The 24,620-nt window shown below is 43.9% G+C and overlaps 1 protein-coding gene across 5 annotated transcripts; it reads right to left on the bottom strand.

Annotated features, from left to right (window-relative positions):
* Window positions 1-1,800: 1,800 nt before the first annotated feature.
* LOC128583188 (leucine-rich repeat-containing protein 37A2-like) lies at window positions 1,801-24,386 on the bottom strand. 5 transcript variants are annotated; one of them, XM_053587199.1, is made up of 4 exons: window positions 23,808-24,289; window positions 3,501-3,552; window positions 3,277-3,419; window positions 1,801-2,600 (listed from the first exon to the last, which is right to left on the bottom strand). In XM_053587199.1, exons 1-4 carry the CDS (start codon window positions 23,975-23,977, stop codon window positions 2,510-2,512), a joined length of 456 nt encoding a protein of 151 aa, XP_053443174.1. In that variant the 5' UTR covers window positions 23,978-24,289; the 3' UTR covers window positions 1,801-2,509. The 5 variants fall into 5 exon arrangements, 2 of the variants coding, with proteins under 2 accessions (XP_053443174.1, XP_053443175.1); XM_053587200.1 differs by lacking the exon at window positions 23,808-24,289 and adding an exon at window positions 10,641-11,027; XR_008379406.1 differs by lacking the exons at window positions 1,801-2,600; window positions 3,277-3,419; window positions 3,501-3,552 and adding exons at window positions 22,756-22,978; window positions 24,296-24,386 and having other exon boundaries at window positions 23,808-23,900.
* Window positions 24,387-24,620: the final 234 nt, after the last annotated feature.

Here is a 24,620-nt window from a genome sequence, read left to right as displayed (position 1 = left end):
TATTCCAGTAGTCCTTAAAAATATTTTTTTAAAATATAAAGTAAAATGCATTTGCAGAATAGCACAAAAACATCTTAATAAGTTATGATGAGATAATCACTCTAGTGACCATCCCCCGGGTCACACCCTCTCATATTTCCCTCATTTAGTCTTAGTTGTACAAGTGACTACAAATTTAGGACCCATGATATGTCATACATCATTGTCTTTCTAGGTACCTTCTTATCTGAAGTTTATTTCTCTGCAAGAGATTCACACCTCTCCCATGTCCAAAATCTTGGAAATAGGAATAAAACCCTAACTTGATTCCATTTAAGAGCTCCACGTCCAGATGCACCTGGTCACCCTCTAAGGCCAACAGGAACTCCGAGGCTGTGTGTGAAGGGCTGCTGGGCTTGCTGCCCTCATTGGCTCTCACAGTCCCACTGGCCTCATTGCCTGGAATCAACCAGACCCCAGGAATGTTCCCTTGGGCAACAGCAACAGATGACCCGGCTCCTTTCAGAGGCACTGCTCCAGCCAGACAGCGCTGCCCTGCTCCCCCACCCTCTAGTCAGGCCCCAGCCTCTTCCCTGTGCTCAGGCCTCCCAGGCCCCCTGCCTTCCCAACCCTTTGCAGTCCTCTATGGCTCCAGGCAAACTTTGGAAGGTCCCTTTATGTGTGTGCCCCAAATCCACCTGCTGTGGAATCCCCGTTGCCTCACTTGCAGTGAATTTGGACAAGTTGCTTTACCTCTCCTTTTATATCCATCCTCTCTAAGAGGCTAGAAAAATTAATGGGGTTGTTGTGAGGATTAAATATTTCCCAAGTCCCTAAGAACATCCCAGGCACATGACAGTAACTGGACACGTGGATTTGGCTGTCTTTCTCTTCTACAGAACTCAACACAACCCCAGCACCATGCAGGGTGCTTGCCTGTTTGCATGGAGTAGATAATTCATCCATGGACTGATTGGACAGGGTGGCCTTATATCCAGAGTCATTTTTCCAATATCCCCGTGTTGGAGAACAGTAGCATTGGTGACTGACAAGGAGAAAGGAAATGAATAGGAACTAGGAGACAGAAATGAGAAGTCAATAGTGAGAGGAGAAGAAAAGATGGGGCATCCATGTCTTGCACAGGGAGACGAGGGGACGGTGGCTGCCTCTAGGAGGAACAAGACAAGGCAGCCACTCCTGCCTCATCTCAGTTGCAGCATTTGAGGGTGGGAAGGGGCCCGTGCAGATCCCAGATCCATCTGCTCATTGCAGAGGGGAGGCTTTGGAGGCCCTGGGAGAGAAGTGTGCAGATGAGGGCAGAATGGGGTCCAAGGCGAGGTGTTCTCCTGCCAGAAAATGGGGCCCCAAGTTCTCACCCCATCCCTCCATCTCTCCCTTCTCCTTTCCCAAGGCCACCCTGTCACACCATTGCAATTGTACATGCAGAAGGTTACTTTGCAGATTCTGAGGACACTGACAGAGAAACAGCATTCTGCCTGTAACTTATCACCTCTTTTGTGTCTTTTCCTACTTCCTGATTCTTAATCATAAGCCCCTCTGTGTAGGCTCTCCCCAGTCTCTCTTTCCCTCCTTTCGTGATGGGCATCCTGAAGGTCAGGTCTTATCCAGGCAGTGGATCCTTGGGCCTTCACTCTCTCTAAGTCTCTCTCCAGGCTCCTCCCCTCTTTCTTGGCATCACCCTGGTTTCTACTCCGCAGGCTGCAGCTGTGACCCTTGGCCAGCAGCCCTGGATGTTCCAGGCAGGGAGCTGGGCTGGGGAGGGGATCTGGACCCTCCCTGCTGGAGGGGCCTCTGGCAAGTCTGTGTCTGCTCTGGGCCCTCCCCTAACAGGGCTGTCCCCGCACGGGGGCCCTCTGGGCAGGTGCAATTATTCCTTTTCCTCCAGATGCCAAGATATTCTTTAGTCCTATATCCAGGAGGAGAAATGGAGGACAGAAAATGGAGCAGAAGAGAGCGAGAAACCTGAGTGTGGAGCAGGCACCAGGAGGAGGGGAAGGAAGACAAGTGCACATGTCAGCAATGAGTCTGATTCTGTTGTTGGCCCAGCAGGAAAACCAGCATGTCTGAGGATAGCACCGGAGGGGCTGGTCTGGTGTGACTTTGCATATCTATGAAAGGGAGCTAAGACCCAGGCAGGCAAATGAAGGCTACCCTGAGGACATCCTACAAGAGAATGGACACTCACAGCTTAGAAGTCCCTAAGTCTGCTTGGCTAAGCCCCCAGCAGGCTGCTTTAATCAAGGGAGTGGCATGTATATTAAGGGTTTAAGTTTCTTACCAGCTGGCTGGAATTGACAATAGATTGTACACATTTTTTTTTTTTTTTTTGGCCGGGGCTGGGCTTGAACCCGCCACCTCCGGCATATGGGACTGGCGCCCTACACGTTGAGCCACAGGCGCCGCCCAGATTGTATACATTTTTTGTGTGTGAAAAATAAGTATCTTACAAGCAATGCTGAGATGCCAACATTAGAAAACACAGTTTGCAGGCGGCCTTAGGCAGGCTGGATCACTCTTCGTCCTCCCCCTCTGGCACTGTCTCACTTTCCTCACCACCTTCAGCAGCCGAATCCACAGGTGTTGCTGTTGATATGGGCTCGCTGGAATAGGAAGACAATGGCAAGGCTTTTACTCTTAAAAGGAGCAATTAACTGGGTTATAGCTTTCATGTCAAAGGGGACAGGGAGGGGAGGGAGGTGGGAGGGCGGAGGAAGGAGGGGGATTAATGGGATTATGTCTGCGGTGCATCTTACAAGGGTATATGTGAATCCTAGTAAATGTGGAATGTAAAGGTCTTAGCAAAATAACTAAGAAAATGCTACAAAAGCTATGTTAACTAATGTGAGGAAAATGTGTCAAACGATCTATGAACCAAGTGTATGGAGCCCAGGATCATACTAATGTACACAGCTATGGTTTAATAAAAATAAATAAAAAAAAAAGGAGCAATTAAACTTCTCATTATCCCCTCATTTTAGATAAGATATTTTGTTGAGATGGAGTCTGGCCTGGCTAGATGTTGTGAGCAGCTCATAGTAACCTCAAACTATGGGGTCCAAATGATTCTTCTGCCTCAGCCTCCCAAGTAGCTTGGACTACAGGCATCTGCCACAACACTCGGTTAATTTTTCTATTTTTAGTAGAGCTCAGGATGGCTTTGAACTCTGAGCTCAAGCAATCGTCCTGCCTCAACTTCCCAGAGGGCTAGGATTACAGGCGTGAGCCACCGTGCCTGGCCACTGTAGATGAGATTTTAAATTGTTCCCAGTCATTTACCCTGCATCCTTCTTGTAAATCTCTTCCTCATCAGAAGACTCCTTGTCGTAAAGCTTCTGGGCCATGTTTTTCTTGCGTGTGGCATTGAGAGGTCTGTACATAACCCTCAGCCAAAGTGGACGCCTTAACCAGAAAAAGCCCTCCTAGAAAAGAGAAAGGTAGGTATTAATTCTGCATTTCTCCTGTTTTCTCTGGCCACAGCACTGAATCTTCCTCAAATTTACCTGGCTTTCACTCTGCGATGAGCATCTTCTATGCAGAAATTCAAAAAAGCCCCTTGGGAAAAAACACACACACAAGACAATTAGTGATACCTGCCATTTCCCAGGTCTCCCACGATGTACACCTCTCATTTTATTGGGACTAAATCTGTGGTTTGGCACATAATCACAGGGGGCAACATCATTATGGACCTGGAATCCTGAAAATCATTTCATGGAGAGACTTCCAGAAGCTCTCCACGTCTGTTTAAGAGGGCCCCGTAATGTCACTGGGGGGACCTTTGCGCATGGCTTGGTGGGAGGTACAGGGAGGATTTTCAGTCCCACTTACCCCATTGGCCAAGTTCCCTTGTACAGTGAACAAACTGTATAAACACACAGGCCAGAAGTACTTCACTCTCCAGAAGCATTTGACATCAGTCCCTTTCAAACCTAGTACCACAGATAGCGTTTGCTGGTGGGTGAAGGATAAAGTGCTTCTATTCTCCTAGAAGCTTTATCCTATCAGGCGAGTCCCGTCAAGCAAATGCCTGGGTCCAGCTACAAAACTTATTTTCATACTGCAGGCTGTCACTGACTAGTTGTAAAATCAGTTTAAAGGACAAAATATCCTTTTAGAATATGAGCAGAATAGAAAAAAAATCAGAGTGCACTGTTTCCACATCTACTCATGTCTACACAGCATGTGCGTATTGAATTGTGATATAAAATGTGACTCACAGCCCAAGTAGAGAATAATCAATGGAGAAGTCCCCAGCTGGAAAGGGACCACCCTCTTTCTGACACTAGCACTGGGACCATGGAGCAACGTAATTTCCTTTTCTCTGTCTCCTTTTTCTTATTATAAAAGGAAGAGCAAAGTATTATTTAAGGTCTCTTCTAGTTAAAATTCTCTGACATTTGGATAAATAGAGAATGGAGACCCCAAAGCAAGTAGAATGAGAAGGTAGGTTTTCCTGCCACTCTGGAGGAAGGAGTCATATATTCTTGAAGGAGCCTTGAAGGAGACTAGCTCCCTTGCCCCTTCCCCAGAGCCTCCAAAAAGGCCTCTGCCTGGCCTGATGCCCACCACCGGAAGGAACAGGCACAACTCCAACCCCCGCCCCTGCCTTCCCTTGAAGGACTGGTGGCAGCAGATTCGTCCTTGCCACTCCTGTCCAACTCAGCTTTGTCTGGGGAGCTAATTTTGCTGGATCCAGGCAAAGCACTAAGGCAGGTAAGTATTCTTCCTGCCTCTGGCAGTTTCATCAGTATAAAATGAAAGGATTATCTCCTAAAGCAAAAAAAACTTTCAACCCAGGATCTTGTATCCAGCTAAACTGAGTTTCATCTATGATGGAGAAATTAAATACTTCAATGACATTCATATGTTGAAAAAATTTGCCATAAGTAAACCAGCTCTTCAGGATGTTCTCAGACCTATCCTCCACAATGACCAACCCAATCCTATACCACAAAAGTAAACTCATGCAGAAACTTCGGATCAAACTCCAACTTCCACACTGGCGAAAGGATTAAAAATGTCCACTGGACCTTTGAAAAACTCGATACCCAAAATTCCACCAGACTTATCAATACTCTCCATCAATGTGAATGGCTTAAACTGTCCTCTAAAGAGGCATAGGTTAGCTGACTGGATACAAAAACTCAAGCCAGATATTTGTTGCATACAAGAGTCACATCTCAACTTAAAAGACAAATACAGACTCAGGGTGAAAGGATGGTCATCCATATTTCAGGCAAATGGTAATCAGAAAAAAGCAGGTGTTGCAATTTTATTTGCAGATACAGTAGGCTTTAAACCATAAAAAGTAAGGAAGGACAAGAATGGTCACTTCGTATTTGTTAAGGGTAATACTCAATATGACGAGATCTCAATTATTAATATCTATGCACCCAACCAGAATGCACCTCAATTTATAAGAGAAACTCTAACAGACATGAGTAACTTGATTTCCTCCAGCTCCATAATCGTTGGAGATTTCAACACTCCCTTGGCAGTGTTGGATCGATCCTCCAGAAAGAAGCTGAGCAAAGAAATCTTAGATTTAAACCTAACCATCCAATATTTAGATTTAGCAGACATCTACAGAACATTTCATCCCAACAAAACTGAATACACATACTTCTCATCAGCCCACGGAACTTACTCCAAAATTGATCACATTTTAGGTCACAAGTCTAACCTCAGTAAATTTAAAGGAATAGAAATTATTCCATGCATCTTCTCGGACCATCATGGAATAAAACTTGAATTGAGTAACAACAGGAATCTGCATACCCATACAAAAACATGGAAGTTAAATAACCTTATGCTGAATGATAGCTGGGTCAGAGATGAGATTAAGAAAGAAATCACCAATTTTTTGGAACAAAACGACAATGAAGACACAAACTATCAGAACCTCTGGGACACCGCAAAGGCAGTTCTAAGAGGGAAATTTATAGCACTGCAAGCCTTCCTCAAGAGAACGGAAAGAGAGGAAGTTAACAACTTAATGGGACATCTCATGCAACTGGAAAAGGAAGAACATTCCAACCCCAACCCCAGTAGAAGAAAAGAAATAACCAAAATTAGAGCAGAATTAAATAAAATTGAAAACAAAAGAATAATACAACAGATCAATAAATCAAAAAGCTGGTTTTTTGAAAAGGTCAATAAAATAGATAAACCTCTGGCCAACCTAATCAGGAAAAAAAGAGTAAAATCTCTAATATCATCAATCAGAAACAACAAAGATGAAATAACCACAGACTCATCAGAAATCCAAAAAATCCTTAATGAATATTACAAGAAACTTTATTCTCAGAAATATGAAAACCTGAAGGAAATAGACCGATACTTGGAAGAACGCCACCTTCCAAGACTTAACCAGAATCAAGTGGAAATGTTGAACAGACCCATATCAAGTTCAGAAATAGTATCAACTATACAAAACCTCCCTAAAAAGAAAAGCCCGGGACCAGATGGTTTCACACCAGAATTCTACCAAACCTTTAAAGAGGAATTAGTACCTATACTACTCAACCTGTTCCAAAATGTAGAAAAAGAAGGAAGACTACCCAACACGTTCTATGAAGCAAATATCACCCTGATCCCCAAACCAGGAAAAGACCCAACAAGAAAAGAAAATTATAGACCAATATCACTAATGAATATAGATGCAAAAATATTCAACAAGATCCTAACAAACAGAATCCAGCAACACATCAAACAAATTATACATCATGACCAAGTTGGTTTTATCCCAGGCTCTCAAGGCTGGTTCAATATACGTAAATCTATAAATGTAATTCAGCACATAAACAAATTAAAAAACAAAGACCATATGATTCTCTCAATTGATGCAGAAAAAGCTGTTGATAATATCCAGCATCCCTTCATGATCAGAACACTCAAGAAAATTGGTCTAGAAGGGACTTTTCTTAAACTGATAGAGGCTATCTACAGCAAACCCACAGCCAATATCATATTGAATGGAGTTAAATTGGAATCATTTCCACTCAGATCAGGAACCAGACAAGGCTGACCATTGTCTCCATTGCTTTTCAACATTGTAATGGAAGTTTTAGCCACCGCAATTAGGGAAGAAAAGGCGATCAAGGGTATCCATATAGGGTCAGAAGAGATCAAACTCTCGCTCTTCGCAGATGATATGATTGTGTATCTGGAAAACACTAGGGACTCTACTACAAAACTCCTAGAAGTGATCAAGGAATACAGCAGCGTCTCAGGTTACAAAATCAACATTCATAAATCGGTAGCCTTTATATACACCAAAAACAGTCAAATTGAAAAAACAGTTAAGGACTCTATCCCATTCACAGTAGTGCCAAAGAAGATGAAATATTTGGGAATTTACCTAACAAAAGACGTGAAAGATCTCTATAAAGAGAACTATGAAACTCTAAGAAAAGAAATAGCTGAAAATGTTAACAAATGGAAAAACATACCATGCTCATGGCTAGGAAGAATCAACATTATCAAAATGTCCATACTACCCAAAGCAATATATAATTTCAATGCACTCCCTATTAAAGCTCCACTGTCATATTTTAAAGATCTTGAAAAAACATTACTTCGTTTTATATGGAATCAGAAAAAACCTCGAATAGCCAAGACATTACTCAGAAATAAAAACAAAACAGGAGGAATCACACTACCAGACCTCAGACTTTACTACAAATCGATAGTGATCAAAACAGCATGGTATTGGCACAAAAACAGAGAAGTAGATATCTGGAATAGAATAGAGAACCAAGAGATGAATCCAGCTACTTACCGCTATTTGATTTTTGACAAGCCAATTAAAAACATTGAGTGGGGAAAAGATTCCCTATTTAACAAATGGTGCTGGGTGAACTGGCTGGCAACCTGCAGAAGACTGAAATTGGACCCACACCTTTCACCATTAACTAAGATAGACTCTCATTGGATTAAAGATTTAAACTTAAGACATGAAACTATAAAAATACTAGAGGAGAATGCAGGGAAAACCCTTGAAGAAATTGGTCTGGGTGAGTATTTCATGAGGAGAACCCCCCGGGCAATTGAAGCAGCTTCAAAAATACACTACTGGGACTTGATCAAACTAAAAAGCTTCTGCACAGCTAAGAACACAGTAAGCAGAGCAAGCAGACAGCCCTCAGAATGGGAGAAGATATTTGCAGGGTATAACTCTGACAAAGGTTTAATAACCAGAATCCACAGAGAACTCAAACGCATCAGCAAGAAAAAAACAAGGGATCCCATCGCAGGCTGGGCAAGGGATTTGAAGAGAAACTTCTCTGAAGAAGACAGGCGCACGGCCTTCAGACATATGAAAAAATGCTCATCATCTTTAATCATCAGAGAAATGCAAATCAAAACTACTTTGAGATATCATCTAACTCCAATGAGACTAGCCTATATCACAAAATCTCAAGACCAGAGATGTTGGCGTGGATGTGGAGAAAAGGGAACACTTCTGCACTGCTGGTGGGAATGCAAATTAATACATTCCTTTTGGAAAGATATATGGAGAACACTCAGAGATCTAAAAATAGATCTGCCATTCAATCCTGTAATTCCTCTGCTGGGCATATACCCAGAAGACCAAAAATCACAACATAACAAAGATATTTGTACCAGAATGTTTATTGCAGCCCAATTCATAATTGCTAAGTCATGGAAAAAGCCGAAGTGCCCATCGATCCACGAATGGATTAATAAATTGTGGTATATGTATACCATGGAATACTATGCAGCCTTAAAGAAAGATGGAGACTTTACCTCTTTCATGTTTACATGGATGGAGCTGGAACATATTCTTCTTAGTAAAGTATCCCAAGAATGGAAGAAAAAGTACCCAATGTGCACAGCCCTACTATGAAACTAATTTGGGACTCTCACATGAAAGCTATAACCCAGCTACAACTTAACAATAGGGGGAAGTGGGAAAGGGGGGGTGGGTAGAGGGAGGGGAATCGGTGGGATCACACCTGTGGTGCATATTACAGGGGTATTTGCGAAACTTGGTAAATGTAGAATATAAATGTTTTGGCACAGTAACTGAGATAACGCCGGAAAGGCTATGTTAACCACTGTGATAAAAATGTGTCAAATGGTTTATGAAGTGAGTGTATGATGCCCCATAATCATATCATTGTATACAGTTATGATTTAATAAAAAAATTAAAAAAAAAAAAACATTGAGTGGGGAAAAGATTCCCTATTTAACAAATGGTGCTGGGTGAACTGGCTGGCAACCTGCAGAAGACTGAAATTGGACCCACACCTTTCACCATTAACTAAGATAGACTCTCATTGGATTAAAGATTTAAACTTAAGACATGAAACTATAAAAATACTAGAGGAGAATGCAGGGAAAACCCTTGAAGAAATTGGTCTGGGTGAGTATTTCATGAGGAGAACCCCCCGGGCAATTGAAGCAGCTTCAAAAATACACTACTGGGACTTGATCAAACTAAAAAGCTTCTGCACAGTTAAGAACACAGTAAGCAGAGCAAGCAGACAGCCCTCAGAATGGGAGAAGATATCTGCAGGGTATAACTCTGACAAAGGTTTAATAACCAGAATCCACAGAGAACTCAAACGCATCAGCAAGAAAAAAACAAGGGATCCCATCGCAGGCTGGGCAAGGGATTTGACGAGAAACTTCTCTGAAGAAGACAGGCGCACGGCCTTCAGACATATCAAAAAATGCTCATCATCTTTAATCATCAGAGAAATGCAAATCAAAACTACTTTGAGATATCATCTAACTCCAATGAGACTAGCCTATATCACAAAATCTCAAGACCAGAGATGTTGGCGTGGATGCGGAGAAAAGGGAACACTTCTGCACTGCTGGTGGGAATGCAAATTAATACATTCCTTTTGGAAAGATATATGGAGAACACTCAGAGATCTAAAAATAGATCTGCCATTCAATCCTGTAATTCCTCTGCTGGGCATATACCCAGAAGACCAAAAATCACAACATAACAAAGATATTTGTACCAGAATGTTTATTGCAGCCCAATTCATAATAGCTAAGTCATGGAAAAAGCCCAAGTGCCCATCGATCCATGAATGGATTAATAAACTGTGGTATATGTATACCATGGAATACTATGCAGCCTTAAAGAAAGATGGAGACTTTACCTCTTTCATGTTTACATGGATGGAGCTGGAACATATCCTTCTTAGTAAAGTATCCCAAGAATGGAAGAAAAAATACCCAATGTACACAGCCCTACTATGAAACTAATTTGGGACTCTCACATGAAAGCTATAACCCAGCTACAACTTAACAATAGGGGGAAGTGGGAAAGGGGGGGGTGGGTATAGGGAGGGGAATCGGTGGGATCACACCTGTGGTGCATATTACAGGGGTATTTGCGAAACTTGGTAAATGTAGAATGTAAACGTTTTGGCACAGTAACTGAGATAACGCCGGAAAGGCTATGTTAACCACTGTGATAAAAATGTGTCAAATGGTTTATGAAGTGAGTGTATGATGCCCCATAATCATATCATTGTATACAGTTATGATTTAATAAAAAAAAAATAAAAAAAAATAAAATGAAAGGATTGAAATAGATGAGTTCTAAGTTCTCTAGTTCTAAAATTCTAATTTAAATCGCCAGACCAGTATTTACCTCCTTGGGACTGAGCCTGATTCTACATCTGTCCTTGCTGCTCGTCTATGAGAATAAATCTGTTTTGGAAGAAAACAATCATGATTATCCATCATAATGACCAGTATCTCCAAATCTTTATTCATTCCTTTTAAGTCTTACCTACCCAGTGAGATAACTTCTATTTATCTATCTTTTCTTTTCTTTTTTTTTTTTTTTTGAGACAAAACAAAAGGTGTCACCCTGGGTAGAGTACTGTGGCATCACAGCTCACAGCATCCTCAAACTCTTTGGCTTAAGTTTTGTTGCAACCTCAAACTCTTGCCTCAGCCTCCCAAGTAGCTTGGACTACAGGTGCCCACCACAATGCCTGGCTATCTTTTGGTTATAGTTGTCATTGTTGCTTGGCGAGCCTGGGCTGGATTCAAACCCCCTCCCACCCCCCCCACCTCCCAGCTCTCCTGTATGTGGCTGGTGTCCTAGCCGCTTGAGCTACAGTTGCTGAGCCAGCTATCTATAATTTTTTATTAGAGATAGGGTTTCAATCTGTCACCTGGGGTAGAGTATAGCGGTATGATCATAGCTCACTGTAGCCTCAAATTCTTGGGCTCAAGTAAGCCTCCTGCCTCAGCATCTTTAGTAGCTGGAACTACAGGTATGCACCACCATGTCTGGCTAAAAGATATATTTTCTGAAGACATAAATTATTTTTCTGAGACAGTCTCACTCTGTTGCCCTGGATAGAGTACAGTGACATCACTATAGCTCACTGCAACATAAAATTCCTGGGCTCAGCTGATCCTCTTGTCTTAGCCTCTAGAGCAGTGTTTTTCAACCTTTTCACAGCACACAGCACACAGCACCCAGCCTGGCCAAACTTCAACAACAAAAAAATAGCCAGGCATTGTGGCGGGCATCTGTAGTCCCAGCTACTCGGGAGGCTGAGGCAAGGGAATCGCCTAAGCCCAGTAGTTGGAGGTTGCTGTGAGCTGTGTGACGCCATGGCACTCTACCGTGGGTGATAAAAGTGAAACTGTCTCTACAAAAAAACAAACAAACAAGAATATTTGTGTCATCAATGTAAATCCATGTTCAAATGATAAAAAATATTTTACCAATTAAAATCATTTTTGTTTTAGACAGAGTCTTACTTTATTGCCCCCAATAGAGTGCTGTGGTGTCATAGCTCACAGCAACCTCAGACTCTTGGGCTCAAGTGATTCTCTTGCCTCAGCTTCCTGAGTAGCTGAGACTATAGGTGCCCTCCACAACACCCGGCTACTTTTAGAGATGGGGTCTCACTCTAATTCAGGCCAGTCTTGAACTCTTAAGCTCAGGTGATCCACCTGCCTCAGCCTCGCAGAATGCTAGGAGTACAGGCACGAGCCATGGTGCCCAGCCCTTCATTAAAATCATTTTAATTTGGTTCTTTCTACTTTATTTATTATGGCAACTAGAAAATGTATAATTATATAGGTGGGTCACATTATATTTCTACAGGACATCACTGATCTAGGCTCAGGGCTCCTTCAGCTCCACCGCTGGTCCAACCTGGCTGGAGGCACAAACCTACAGCAGCAGCTGCCAGGTTGAATGAAGTCATCGGGGAAAATTCAATTCATCATAGCCTACAGTAGCCCAAGCTGTGAATTGATTGAGAAAAGAAAGAACATGTCACATCTCTAGCCTGGGTTGGGGAATCTACCCTGCCTGTAGGTCCTGGAGCAGAGGACCCAGTGGCCCTAAGTGCACCTGCTGTGCTTGGCACTGAGTTGGCCTCAGACGGCTCCTGCTGCATTAATAATGTATTCACTTCCTGAGATCTTGCCCTCCTACATTGAATTTTTGTAAAAATATAAGAAGTAAAAACAAAATAAGATTGGACTCACCTCCCAAAGGTGGCTCAATTCTAAAGTGAGATTGATCTACATGGGGTTTTTAAAGTAGAAGGAGTCTTTGCCCACCCTGTTCACACCTGGCTTCATCTCTTTAATCTGGTTATAGTTTGGTTAAATTTCTGCAGAAACAAGATTCTTACTAATGATACAGAGGTTACTATAAACCTTGAGTCAAATGTTTTAACTCAACATTGAACCAAACTTTCAAAATGAATTGCGTTTTCAGAAATTTCTGGTTGCATACCCTTGAAATACTGTGAGTTTGAGTGGCAGGGTCCATGATGTGTAGGTTTTTCTCCCCTCTGCTACCTATGAGACAGCAAGACCAAGCCCTCCTATTCCTCCTCCTCAGCCTACTCAACTTAAAGATGATAAAGATAAGGACTTTGTATGATGATCCACTTCCACTTAAGAAATAGTAAATATATTTTCTCTCTCTACAACAGGAATAATGGCCTGAAAATGGGTAAAAATGTTTTGTCTCTCTAAAACCTCCCCCACTGTTTTTGGGAATTAAAAGCTGCATCCCTACATCAGACAAGTGGTCAGGAGGGTCAGGAGAGTGTCCTTGTTCTTGTAATCTCAGAGATGGCTCAGGGGAGGTTATGAGATTATCTTAGCTGACAAAGGAATTAATCAAACCATTCCCTGTCAAACCTCCTGTTTCTGCCCAGCAGCGAGACATTGGTATTTTGAAGTCAGGAGTCTGACAATTTCCTCATTTGCCAGCAAATTAATAAACTTCTCTTTTCTCCTCAAACTATGCTCTTTCTTCTGATGTGGTCTTAGGGACAAGGGCCAGACTTTCTGTAACATTCCTTTTGATTTTTAAATATCATCTTTCTTCTCCAGATTACTTTATTGTAAGAATACTGTATATAATGCATATAACATACAAAACATGTGTTAATGGACTGATCATATCATCACTCAGGCTTGACCACACATGGGGTAGGTGCTCCTATTCCCACATTATTCAAGGATCAGCTATATTTATAAATCTCGTGAACATTGCTTCTGGTCAATATTTATAAATTTTCTCTTGGCTTTTAGAACAAATCCATTGTGTATATTTAACTTCATTAGTATTACTCTCTCTATATAAGTATATATAAATTAAATATCTAAGCCGACTGCTGTAAAATTTTATGTAGAATAAATTATTTTCTTTTATTGGAAGGGGAGAAAAAAATGAGCTAACAATTTAACTCTAAGATATTGCCAATATTAACCACAAGGACATGGGTCACTACAAAAGTTTTGAGACAGACATGTTATGGTCCATTATTTCACTGCCAAGAAACACAGTCAACAGTGTCTTTTCTGATTCACCCGGGCAAGTTTCAATTTTCTGGGCTTATTGGTATCACTGGGAGGGCTTCATTTGTTTCAGTCTGAGCAGATTACATGTTTCTTGATTTTTGTGTGTCTCAAAACTTCTGTAATGCCACATATACCAGGTCATTTTATTCAGTATTCCTTAAAATATCATTTAAGAAAATCCTCTTAAAATGAGACCCTCTCCTATAGGTGTCCATAAAGTTCATGTGCAATTCAAAATAGACAACAATTTTAAACTATTTTTCCGTGAGTGTAAAGCGTCCTAGCCCTTTCCATGTGGCAGAGTAAGTCTCCATCCTCCCCTCTCCCATCAGACAACTATTTTAAATTCCACATGAACTTTATGGACACCCTGTATTTAAATTTAATTTTATCTATTTCACCTAATAATATGCATTCTACTTGAGAAATTTTCATCTCAGATACAATTTACACTGCATTGCAACTATTACAGAATTCCTAAAATTGTCAAGAGGATATTCCAGAGAACATAATTTAACAACTGACTTTAGCAGACATGTCAGGATAAAGACCTCCAAAAAAAAAATCTCTCTTCCAATAGAGCAGATGAAGCTTCAAGAAAATGGCATCTGCTTTATAAGTACTACTTACTAATTGTTCAATTTATAGATGAATAAGCTAGACACAGCAGTGGTGAACTCCAGAGGTGGAACATGGAAAGTGACAGGACGGGGGAGCATGAAGACTTACTTTGCCACATGGACAGGCTAGGACACTTTACAGCTCATGGAAAAGAATCCAGCTTGTATGATGTAGGGTGAGCAGAATAAGGGCTGTGACTTCCATTTTATGGTTCAGAGCACTGAAATTTACAAGAGACTGACTGTCCCAGAGTCACAACACTGATAATAGGTCTGAGACAGAGGATATGCTTGGTACCCTGGAGATCCCTGAACACCTGAGACCACTAGGACACTCCCTGGACACAAAACCTAGGACTCTGCTCACTCCCTTCCCCAAATCCTCCTCCCCGCAAGGATGATGCTGGGAAATAGGTGATGCTCTGCAGAAGGTGGCTGGCCCCAGAGAGTGGCCCAAATACTGACTCAACTCCTGGATTGACATTGCAATCCCTGACCCCAAATGCAGTGTCTTTACCTCAACTGCAGCCCTGCCGAAGGACCAGGACCAATTTTGCATCCATCTCCCCAACACTTGACTCTGTCAACTGCCTTGTGGTGAGATTTCCCTGTGGTCAGGTGACCTCCTCAACTCCTTGACTCCCAACTGACTCAGAACCCAGGACATTCCAAACCAACTGCCCACATGACAGTTGCACAGAACCTAAGCAGTATGTTCAACTGACCAAACTGGGAAGATAAGCAGTTAAGATTACTTTGGCCCATTGGGCCAGTGCTTAAGTCATTCAATGCACAAAGGCTCTGAGCTCCCAGAGTCTGTCTCTCTTACTTAAGTTCTACCAACTGTCTGAGCAGCCTGGACTCAGGCCTCAGTGAGAGGGGCAGTGGCTACACCAGCTCTGAGAGTCACCTTCCTGTTCACATCCTCAGTGCCTGTTATATAAACTATAGTCCTGACTCTGGAATCTATTGAAGGGTTTCATTTCCACAGCACCTTTCAGGGACCAGTTGGCAGGGGATGATGTTTGTGATTTTACCCTGTTGTGTGGCCAGATGGGGATTTCAATGCTGCTGATCCACTTCTGGGAAAGGACAGTGGATTCCCTTGAATACAAACACTTTTCTGTATTCAAATCCTTCGTGATTTTTTTTTTTAATCATAACTTTGAGGCAAGATCCTGCCCAATACATTCAAAATAGAGATGCCTGTTGACATCTTGTTGGCAGAAGACCATGGGAAGGTGTTAATAATCTTTCCCCAGGTCACTCTTCTGTTCATCACTTGCCACAGGAGTCGAAAGAGGAACCCTGCGGCATGGTGTGCACTTTAATGTATTTAAGGGACTGATTGTGTGGGGAAATTACTCTCAAGAGGACATAATACAGAAAGACACAGAGCACAGTGGCCGAGAGCAAGGGCCGGGTGCCTTCTGGACTGGGCTCAGGTCCTGTCACTAAACTAGCTCCTGCCGGGGGAAGGCAGCAGACTCCTTTCTGATTTAATCTTCCCCAAATTTGTGACTCTGGGTCCCCACAGGGCCAGGATGGGATCTATATGTCGTCACCTTCCCGTGTCCCGTTGTGGGAATGTACAACACAGACACAGGCACAGGGATCACTGGGGAGGCAGAGAGGGAGGAGAAGCTCCTTGGGGTGGGTGGGTGTGCAGGATGAAGAGGTGATAGGGAGTCTAGTCCATGGGGTACTGAGGTCTGTTTTCTGCTCTCTGATGAGGGTGCTGTGTGTCGACAGAGTGTCTATAAACATCCTATTGGAGAAAATTAGCCCACGCAGTGACTTGGGAAGCCTTCAGGTGACAGGTCCTCTGGATGGTGAAACAGATGCAAAGGAAAGGGGAGCTCTGTAGGATCCCAGAATGAAAAGGCAGAGTCCCCTCCACCTGGCCCTGTGAGGAGCAGGAGGTCTGATGACATAGCGGTGCGAGAGTACATCCAGACCCTCAACACGATTCAGCCTGCACAATTAGGAGACTTGCAGGGGAAATAAGAACTGCTTCCCGGAGCTCTTTGCTTCTGTTGCTAATTATCGTTATTCCCTCTAACGCCACTGCCATACCTCCCCTATGTCTTTCAATTAAAAGAATGCTAATAAAAAGTAAATTTTATGGGAAGGACACAGAAAACATTGCTATTTTAAAGCAATTACCTTTATTGATAAATTTGAGTTCTAAAATAAACACAAGTAACGTGAAATTCTATCAACTTAACATATCTCAAGAAAGCATTGATGAAATCATTTTGTGTGTGTGTATGTGTATATTTTCTTTGATTTTTATGTATATGTGAAAAATATATAGAAGCTCATCTTGAAACATGGTGCTCCACAGAGGCTGGGGACCCCCTAAGGGCTTGGGCATATCCCAGATGGTCTTGGACACTGGGGTGTCCCCCACTTGGTGCCAGAACCTCCACAGGCAGGCACAGTTGGGCTGGGTGGGCTGCTTGCTTATATGACAAGGGCCCTGGGTGCCTCAAAACAGGGGGAAGTCAGGGTCAGCCCCAATGTCTCCTCACAATTAACGGGGGGTGGGGGTTTCTAATGCCTTTAGAGTGTTGGGAAGGCAGGGCTGGATCCTGCAGAGGCAGACGTTGACGAACTCCAGTGGTTCTGTCCACAGGAAGGCGATGAGACCCCCCCCCCAGGAAGTCTTAGACAAGGTGTCCCTACCGGCACCCATAGCCACTCCCTTGATTAAAGCAGCCTGCTGGGGGCTTAGCCAAGCAGACTTAGGGACTTCTAAGCTGTGAGTGTCCATTCTCTTGTAGGATGTCCTCAGGGTAGCCTTCATTTGCCTGCCTGGGTCTTAGCTCCCTTTCATAGATATGCAAAGTCACACCAGACCAGCCCCTCCGGTGCTATCCTCAGACATGCTGGTTTTCCTGCTGGGCCAACAACAGAATCAGACTCATTGCTGACATGTGCACTTGTCTTCCTTCCCCTCCTCCTGGTGCCTGCTCCACACTCAGGTTTCTCGCTCTCTTCTGCTCCATTTTCTGTCCTCCATTTCTCCTCCTGGATATAGGACTAAAGAATATCTTGGCATCTGGAGGAAAAGGAATAATTGCACCTGCCCAGAGGGCCCCCGTGCGGGGACAGCCCTGTTAGGGGAGGGCCCAGAGCAGACACAGACTTGCCAGAGGCCCCTCCAGCAGGGAGGGCCCAGATCCCCTCCCCAGCCCAGCTCCCTGCCTGGAACATCCAGGGCTGCTGGCCAAGGGTCACAGCTGCAGCCTGCGGAGTAGAAACCAGGGTGATGCCAAGAAAGAGGGGAGGAGCCTGGAGAGAGACTTAGAGAGAGTGAAGGCCCAAGGATCCACTGCCTGGATAAGACCTGACCTTCAGGATGCCCATCACGAAAGGAGGGAAAGAGAGACTGGGGAGAGCCTACACAGAGGGGCTTATGATTAAGAATCAGGAAGTAGGAAAAGACACAAAAGAGGTGATAAGTTACAGGCAGAATGCTGTTTCTCTGTCAGTGTCCTCAGAATCTGCAAAGTAACCTTCTGCATGTACAATTGCAATGGTGTGACAGGGTGGCCTTGGGAAAGGAGAAGGGAGAGATGGAGGGATGGGGTGAGAACTTGGGGCCCCATTTTCTGGCAGGAGAACACCTCGCCTTGGACCCCATTCTGCCCTCATCTGCACACTTCTCTCCCAGGGCCTCCAAAGCCTCCCCTCTGCAATGAGCAGATGGATCTGGGATCTGCACGGGCCCCTTCCCACCCTCAAATGCTGCAACTGAGATGAGGCAGGAGTGGCTGCCTTGTCTTGTTCCTCCTAGAGGCAGCCACCGTCCCCTCGTCTCCCTGTGCAAGACATGGATGCCCCATCTTTTCTTCTCCTCTCACTATTGACTTCTCATTTCTGTCTCCTAGTTCCTATTCATTTCCTTTCTCCTTGTCAGTCACCAATGCTACTGTTCTCCAACACGGGGATATTGGAAAAATGACTCTGGATATAAGGCCACCCTGTCCAATCAGTCCATGGATGAATTATCTACTCCATGCAAACAGGCAAGCACCCTGCATGGTGCTGGGGTTGTGTTGAGTTCTGTAGAAGAGAAAGACAGCCAAATCCACGTGTCCAGTTACTGTCATGTGCCTGGGATGTTCTTAGGGACTTGGGAAATATTTAATCCTCACAACAACCCCATTAATTTTTCTAGCCTCTTAGAGAGGATGGATATAAAAGGAGAGGTAAAGCAACTTGTCCAAATTCACTGCAAGTGAGGCAACGGGGATTCCACAGCAGGTGGATTTGGGGCACACACATAAAGGGACCTTCCAAAGTTTGCCTGGAGCCATAGAGGACTGCAAAGGGTTGGGAAGGCAGGGGGCCTGGGAGGCCTGAGCACAGGGAAGAGGCTGGGGCCTGACTAGAGGGTGGGGGAGCAGGGCAGCGCTGTCTGGCTGGAGCAGTGCCTCTGAAAGGAGCCGGGTCATCTGTTGCTGTTGCCCAAGGGAACATTCCTGGGGTCTGGTTGATTCCAGGCAATGAGGCCAGTGGGACTGTGAGAGCCAATGAGGGCAGCAAGCCCAGCAGCCCTTCACACACAGCCTCGGAGTTCCTGTTGGCCTTAGAGGGTGACCAGGTGCATCTGGACGTGGAGCTCTTAAATGGAATCAAGTTAGGGTTTTATTCCTATTTCCAAGATTTTGGACATGGGAGAGGTGTGAATCTCTTGCAGAGAAATAAACTTCAGATAAGAAGGTACCTAGAAAGACAATGATGTATGACATATCATGGGTCCTAAATTTGTAGTCACTTGTACAACTAAGACTAAATGAGGGAAATATGAGAGGGTGTGACCCGGGGGATGGTCACTAGAGTGATTATCTCATCATAACTTATTAAGATGTTTTTGTGCTATTCTGCAAATGCATTTTACTTTATATTTTAAAAAAATATTTTTAAGGACTACTGGAATAGATATCATTTAGGGGACAAAGTTCAGGATTAAATGCAGAGTTTCTCTAAAAATGATTCTAAATACATACAATTCACAGACAAAATAGCTGGAGCAGCATTAGCTGACTTGGGGAGGACAAGTGGTGGGCTGGTCCCTGGCCAGGGGCCGTGTGTCTAATTCAAGCTTCCCAACCCTGTGTCAGCTGCAGCTCCGCTGAGGCCCAGGCTGAGCCCTGCACATCACGGCCTTGCCAGGTGTCGGTTCACCTGGAGTGTGCAGCACGGACGGGCCAGGGACCCCTGGGTGGCCCAGAGAGGGGGGATCGGTAGGGGCCTTTGGGGAGGGGGAAAGTGTGGGACTCAGCGGGCTCCTCGGGATGCAGGAAGATATTATAGGTATTAAAGATGCAAGTACATCAACTGCCTGATGAGACCAGATCCTTTAGGATGAAGAGTCATGAAAAGAGGGAAAGAGGGAATGGCGAAGAGCCTCCAAGAGGAGTTGATGTATAGGAAATAGAATAGGAAGAGATGAAAATGGGAAACAAATTGTGTACCGATTGATGTCCTACTCCTCATGTAAAAAGCCTGCCTCCGCATGTACCAGAGCAGTGACGGTTACTAGGTGGCCTTGGGAAAAGAAAGTAAACTTGGGCCCTACTACTCCTGGCATCTTATACCCCAATGACACAACCCAAGTCTTCCTCATCTCTGTAGTTCTGTCTCAGAACCTCATTACTTCACCTCTGCAGTGAGTAATGGGTTGTGGATCTCCAGGGCCCCTTATCCAGCTTCATTCTTTAACTATAGCCAGGAAGGGACACTTGTGTCACCCTGGTCCTTCCAGAGGTAGCCCCTGTCTTCATGGCCCCCTGTGCCTGGCATTGCCCGCCCTTTTCTATGTCTCTCCACCATTGTTTTTTCTGTAGGGTGGGAACATTGGCTGCAAGTGCCAGGATATACTGCCACTCACCCTAATCAATCAATTGATCAATTAACTTATCAGTCAAAACCCAGGGAGCACCTGTCATGGGCCCACATTTGTTTTGGGACCTACAACTTAAGGAGGTGCTATGTCAAGGAGGCTTTCCTGTCCTGAACTTTGGGGTGAGGCAGAGTGAGGAAATATTTGACCATCACAACAAACCCATAACTTCTCTAATAAATGAGGACGAACCCACTTTTACAAAAAGTGAGGTATCTAAATTCCCTTAGTTTGCAAGTAAGGTAAGCAGTTGTTGCCACACAAATAAAGGGAAGCTGTCAGTTTGCACTGAGTCAGAGGACTTGGAGGCCAGGGGACCTGGCAGGCCTGAGTACAGGGAACGGCCTAGGGCCTGCTCAGAGGGAGGGGACCAGAGCAGTGCTGGTCTGAGAATAGCAGTGACCTCTGTCCCTGCTGCTCAGGGGATCTATCCTGGGCCTGATTCATTTCAGGAGATGAGGCAAGTGGGACTGTGAGAGCCACTGTGAGCAGCTTTGCCAACAGCCCCTTCACACGTGTCCTCCGGGATTCCTGCTGGCCATGTAGGGTGAGGAGGAGCAGCCAGACAACAGGCTTCTCAAAAGGAATCACATTAGGATTTGGACATTTAAAAATCAAGCTTTCTCTGTTGGTGCTGTTTTGTGGGGAAAAGAAGATAGACATCCTCAGGGCAATCTAATCCTATAAAAATATAATGTATTTCTACAGAATGGACTCTCCAAAAAGAAACGCAAGCCATAATTTGGTTCATTGTATGTTCATAGTGACTAAAAGTTTTGACTTTTTTTTTTTTCTTTTTTGCAAAAACCTTCAAAAGCAAACCTGAACCTATTTCAATTGGTAGGTACAACAAGAACATTCTGGAGGTTGTCCTGCCCCACACTAAGTTCCCCTTTCCCCACCCTACAATGTACGGCCCACCCTTCACCCTCCTAGAGATACCATGACTAGACTAGGCTCCATGCTGGGAGACAAAAGCATGGTATTTCCTGTTTGGGGCCACATTAACTGAAGATAAATATCAGACCTCAGTGGAGAAAGTTGGGATGATTTTCCCGCTGCCAACTCTGCCTTAAGCGTCTCCTTTTCATTTTTCCTAAAAGAACTGGGAACAGCAAGAGGCTATACTGGGGTCTAAATGCAAAGAATAGAGCTGTCCCATTCTCCAGGCTGTAGATAGGATGTAGCAAACTAAGCCTGAAGCCTCTCCTAAAAAGGCTTATGAAAAAGGGAGGTGTCCAGAGTGACACACCATGGCTGCTCAAATAGCATGATCATGGAAATAGCAAGGTGTATAAAGAAGTGAGATTTATCTCTAAATGAAGCTGTGGCTGACACGTTCATTACCAAGGATTCTGAAACACAATCTGATGTTTTTAGGACCCCAGGAACATTTTCCTAGGTGTAAATTAGGTTTTGTTTTCCCCACAGGTTAGTTGAGATACACGCAGGGTGCAGTGAAGCACAGACACGAAAAACTTCCAATTCTGTAAAACATCCTATGATACTAGAGTGATGACTGGAATTTTAAACTGAGAATGTAGACACTGATAACTGGGGGAACATATGTCTAAGGAAACGCATAAACATACCAAAACACACACACACACACACACACACACACACAAGCACGCATGCTAAATCATGCCCCGTGGATTCACACACAGACATATTCCATCCACCCTATCCACACAACCCCACATCCCCTATAGAGAACACAGTTGACTCCAGGGACTACTGAATACAGCTACAGTCCTTTATCTGCAAAGTCAGTTTCTATCATCCAACCCCCAATCCTCCTTCAGAGCAAGAAACTGTAATCCCCATTCCTTTCCACAGGAAAGCCATCAAGATAGCGCCAGCTTTCTTATCATCTAGATTATTCATCAGCAAGGGAGTGATTCCAGAATACATTCCATTTTCCCTGATTCATGAGACCACTCATAATTACAGAAAAAAAAATTACCATGGGCATTGGGCCATGCTCTGTTCTGCTTACACGAGGCTTTTTTTTTTTTTCACTTGGTGACATTAGAATATTGATGGGGAATAGGGAAATAGTGGGCAAGGGAAGGAAACCCAAAGCAAGAACAAAGCAAAGCTACTCAGGCCAAAAGGCCGCAGTTTCTCCCAGAGGCTGTACCTCTTGGGTCCCACTTTGGTTGGAAATGACAAAAACTTTTTTCTAAAACAGAAGAAAAAAAAAATCTGCTGAGGGGAAAAAAACAAAACAAAACAAAACAAAACAAAAAAACCTGCAGCACTGTAACTGATGCTATTATTTTTCTTTTCAAATGATGTCTGGAATCAGGTCTCAGCTGGTAATATACTCTCAGTAGAAATTTCCCCCACCAAGGAAGATGTATAAGACAGCTGTAATATCCATGTTGAGATTTTTGCATTTAATTTCACTTGTGAAAATAAAGTCAAAACAGCAAAATTCCAGTTCCAACAGACAGGTGGTTTCACTTTGCTATGTGATGGCATGTCCCCTTCTGCTCTGGTATCAGCAAGCTTGCCTACGGGTCCCCAGTTGGAGCTAGGTGGCACAGAGTGACTGTCAGTACCTTGCAGGTGTTGGTCATGAGCTATTCGGAGGCATTGCTTGATGTAGACATGGGATAAGGGGAAAGGCACACGGGAGGAACAAGCAAGACATGAGAAACAGAGCCTTTGTCTGTCTAGCTGCAGACCACCTACCTGATGGGAAAACCACAAAGAAAGTAAACACTACCATGCATCCTGTGATTCAATGGCAGAGTCTCGGAACTCCTCCTGCCCACCAGGAGGCCAAAGTGAATTGCCACTACTTTACTGATACCTTCCAAGATCATTTCTTTCTCAGCTACAATATATTCACAGATCATCCTTTCTAAGAAGACTTTTTACTTTAACCGAGAAACATGTATTGGGAGACTGAATTCAATTCCAGGCAAAAAAAATTTTTTTTTTTAAACAACTAAATCATAGTTGTGCACATTAATGTAATCGTGGGGCACCATACACTGGTTTCATAGACCATTCGACACATTTTCATCACACTGGTTAACATAGCCTTCCAGGCACCCTCTCCGTTACTGTGCTAAGACATTTACATTCCACATCTACTAAGTTTCACATATGCCCTTGCAAGGTGCACCGCAGGTGTAATCCCACCAATCCCCCTCCCTCTGCCCACCTACTCCCTCCCTCCCCTCCCTTTCCCCCTTCCCCCTATTCTTAGGTTGTAACTGGGTTATAGCTTTCATAGTAGGGCTGAGTACATTGGATACTTTTTCTTCCATTCTTGAGATACTTTACTAAGAAGAATATGTCCCAACTCCATCCATGTAAACATCCAGGCAAAATTTTTAATGATATTTACCTGGAAAACCTCTGTTGTAAAGATAATTAAACAAAAAAATATTTGAAAATGCTGACTTCTTCTACCTACCATTTGCAGATCAATATCACAGCGGTCCTGTGGTATTTCTCCTCCCAGTCTTCCCTTCCATGGATCAGCTTCCGCTCACACTCCCACAAGCCTCTGACAGAAGGACAGTGTGGTGTGGGGTTCAGCATGTGATGAGTGCTGACTCTCTCTAACCCAGCTCTCTGGGACATTTCCCTCTAGGGTGATATCAGGACTCCCTGCTAACAAGTGAGTTGGCCTTTGAGTTCTTATTTGGCACTGTCCCTTGTAGGCATGTGTACTAATGGACTGGTGCCCTCTAGGGCTTGTGGTTATCACACATACCTCCCTCCCCTTCTGTGCTTTAGGTCAAGTCTTGAGGAATTGACCTCAGCACTGACAGATGTTGACCTTCACCATCCTGTGTGGAGCCTCCCACCTCTCAGAATCTGTGAGCTGACTAGAATCCTGAGACCTTTCTATGTGTGTTTCACATTAACGACTGTGGTGAAGTTTGCTGTAAAATGTACCTGTAGCTATCCTGTGACTTCTGAGGCCACCTTATAATGATGGACGGTGTTTGGGATCTCTGTTGGCTGTAGTAATTCTAGGTGCACACATGGAATTCCATGGCATGTGGACAGGGTACCCTGTGGATGATTGTGATGAATTCAGTCAGTGTCCCAGAGCATCAACATTGGAATCTAGGCCTGAATTTGCGTTTGTTTGCCACTTCTTAGGGTGACAGCTTGGGCCAGTCATCTCTACACCCTCTCTATCTCAAGAGTGCAGGTATTATTCAAACCTTCTCTTGTATCTGTGCTGGGGGAGAGGGGAATGCGTGAAGTTGTTTTA

This window comes from Nycticebus coucang, chromosome 4, assembly GCF_027406575.1.
Source record: "Nycticebus coucang isolate mNycCou1 chromosome 4, mNycCou1.pri, whole genome shotgun sequence".
In the NCBI taxonomy this organism is placed as follows: Eukaryota; Metazoa; Chordata; class Mammalia; order Primates; family Lorisidae; genus Nycticebus; species Nycticebus coucang.
This window is presented reverse-complemented; position numbering and strand designations above follow the sequence as displayed.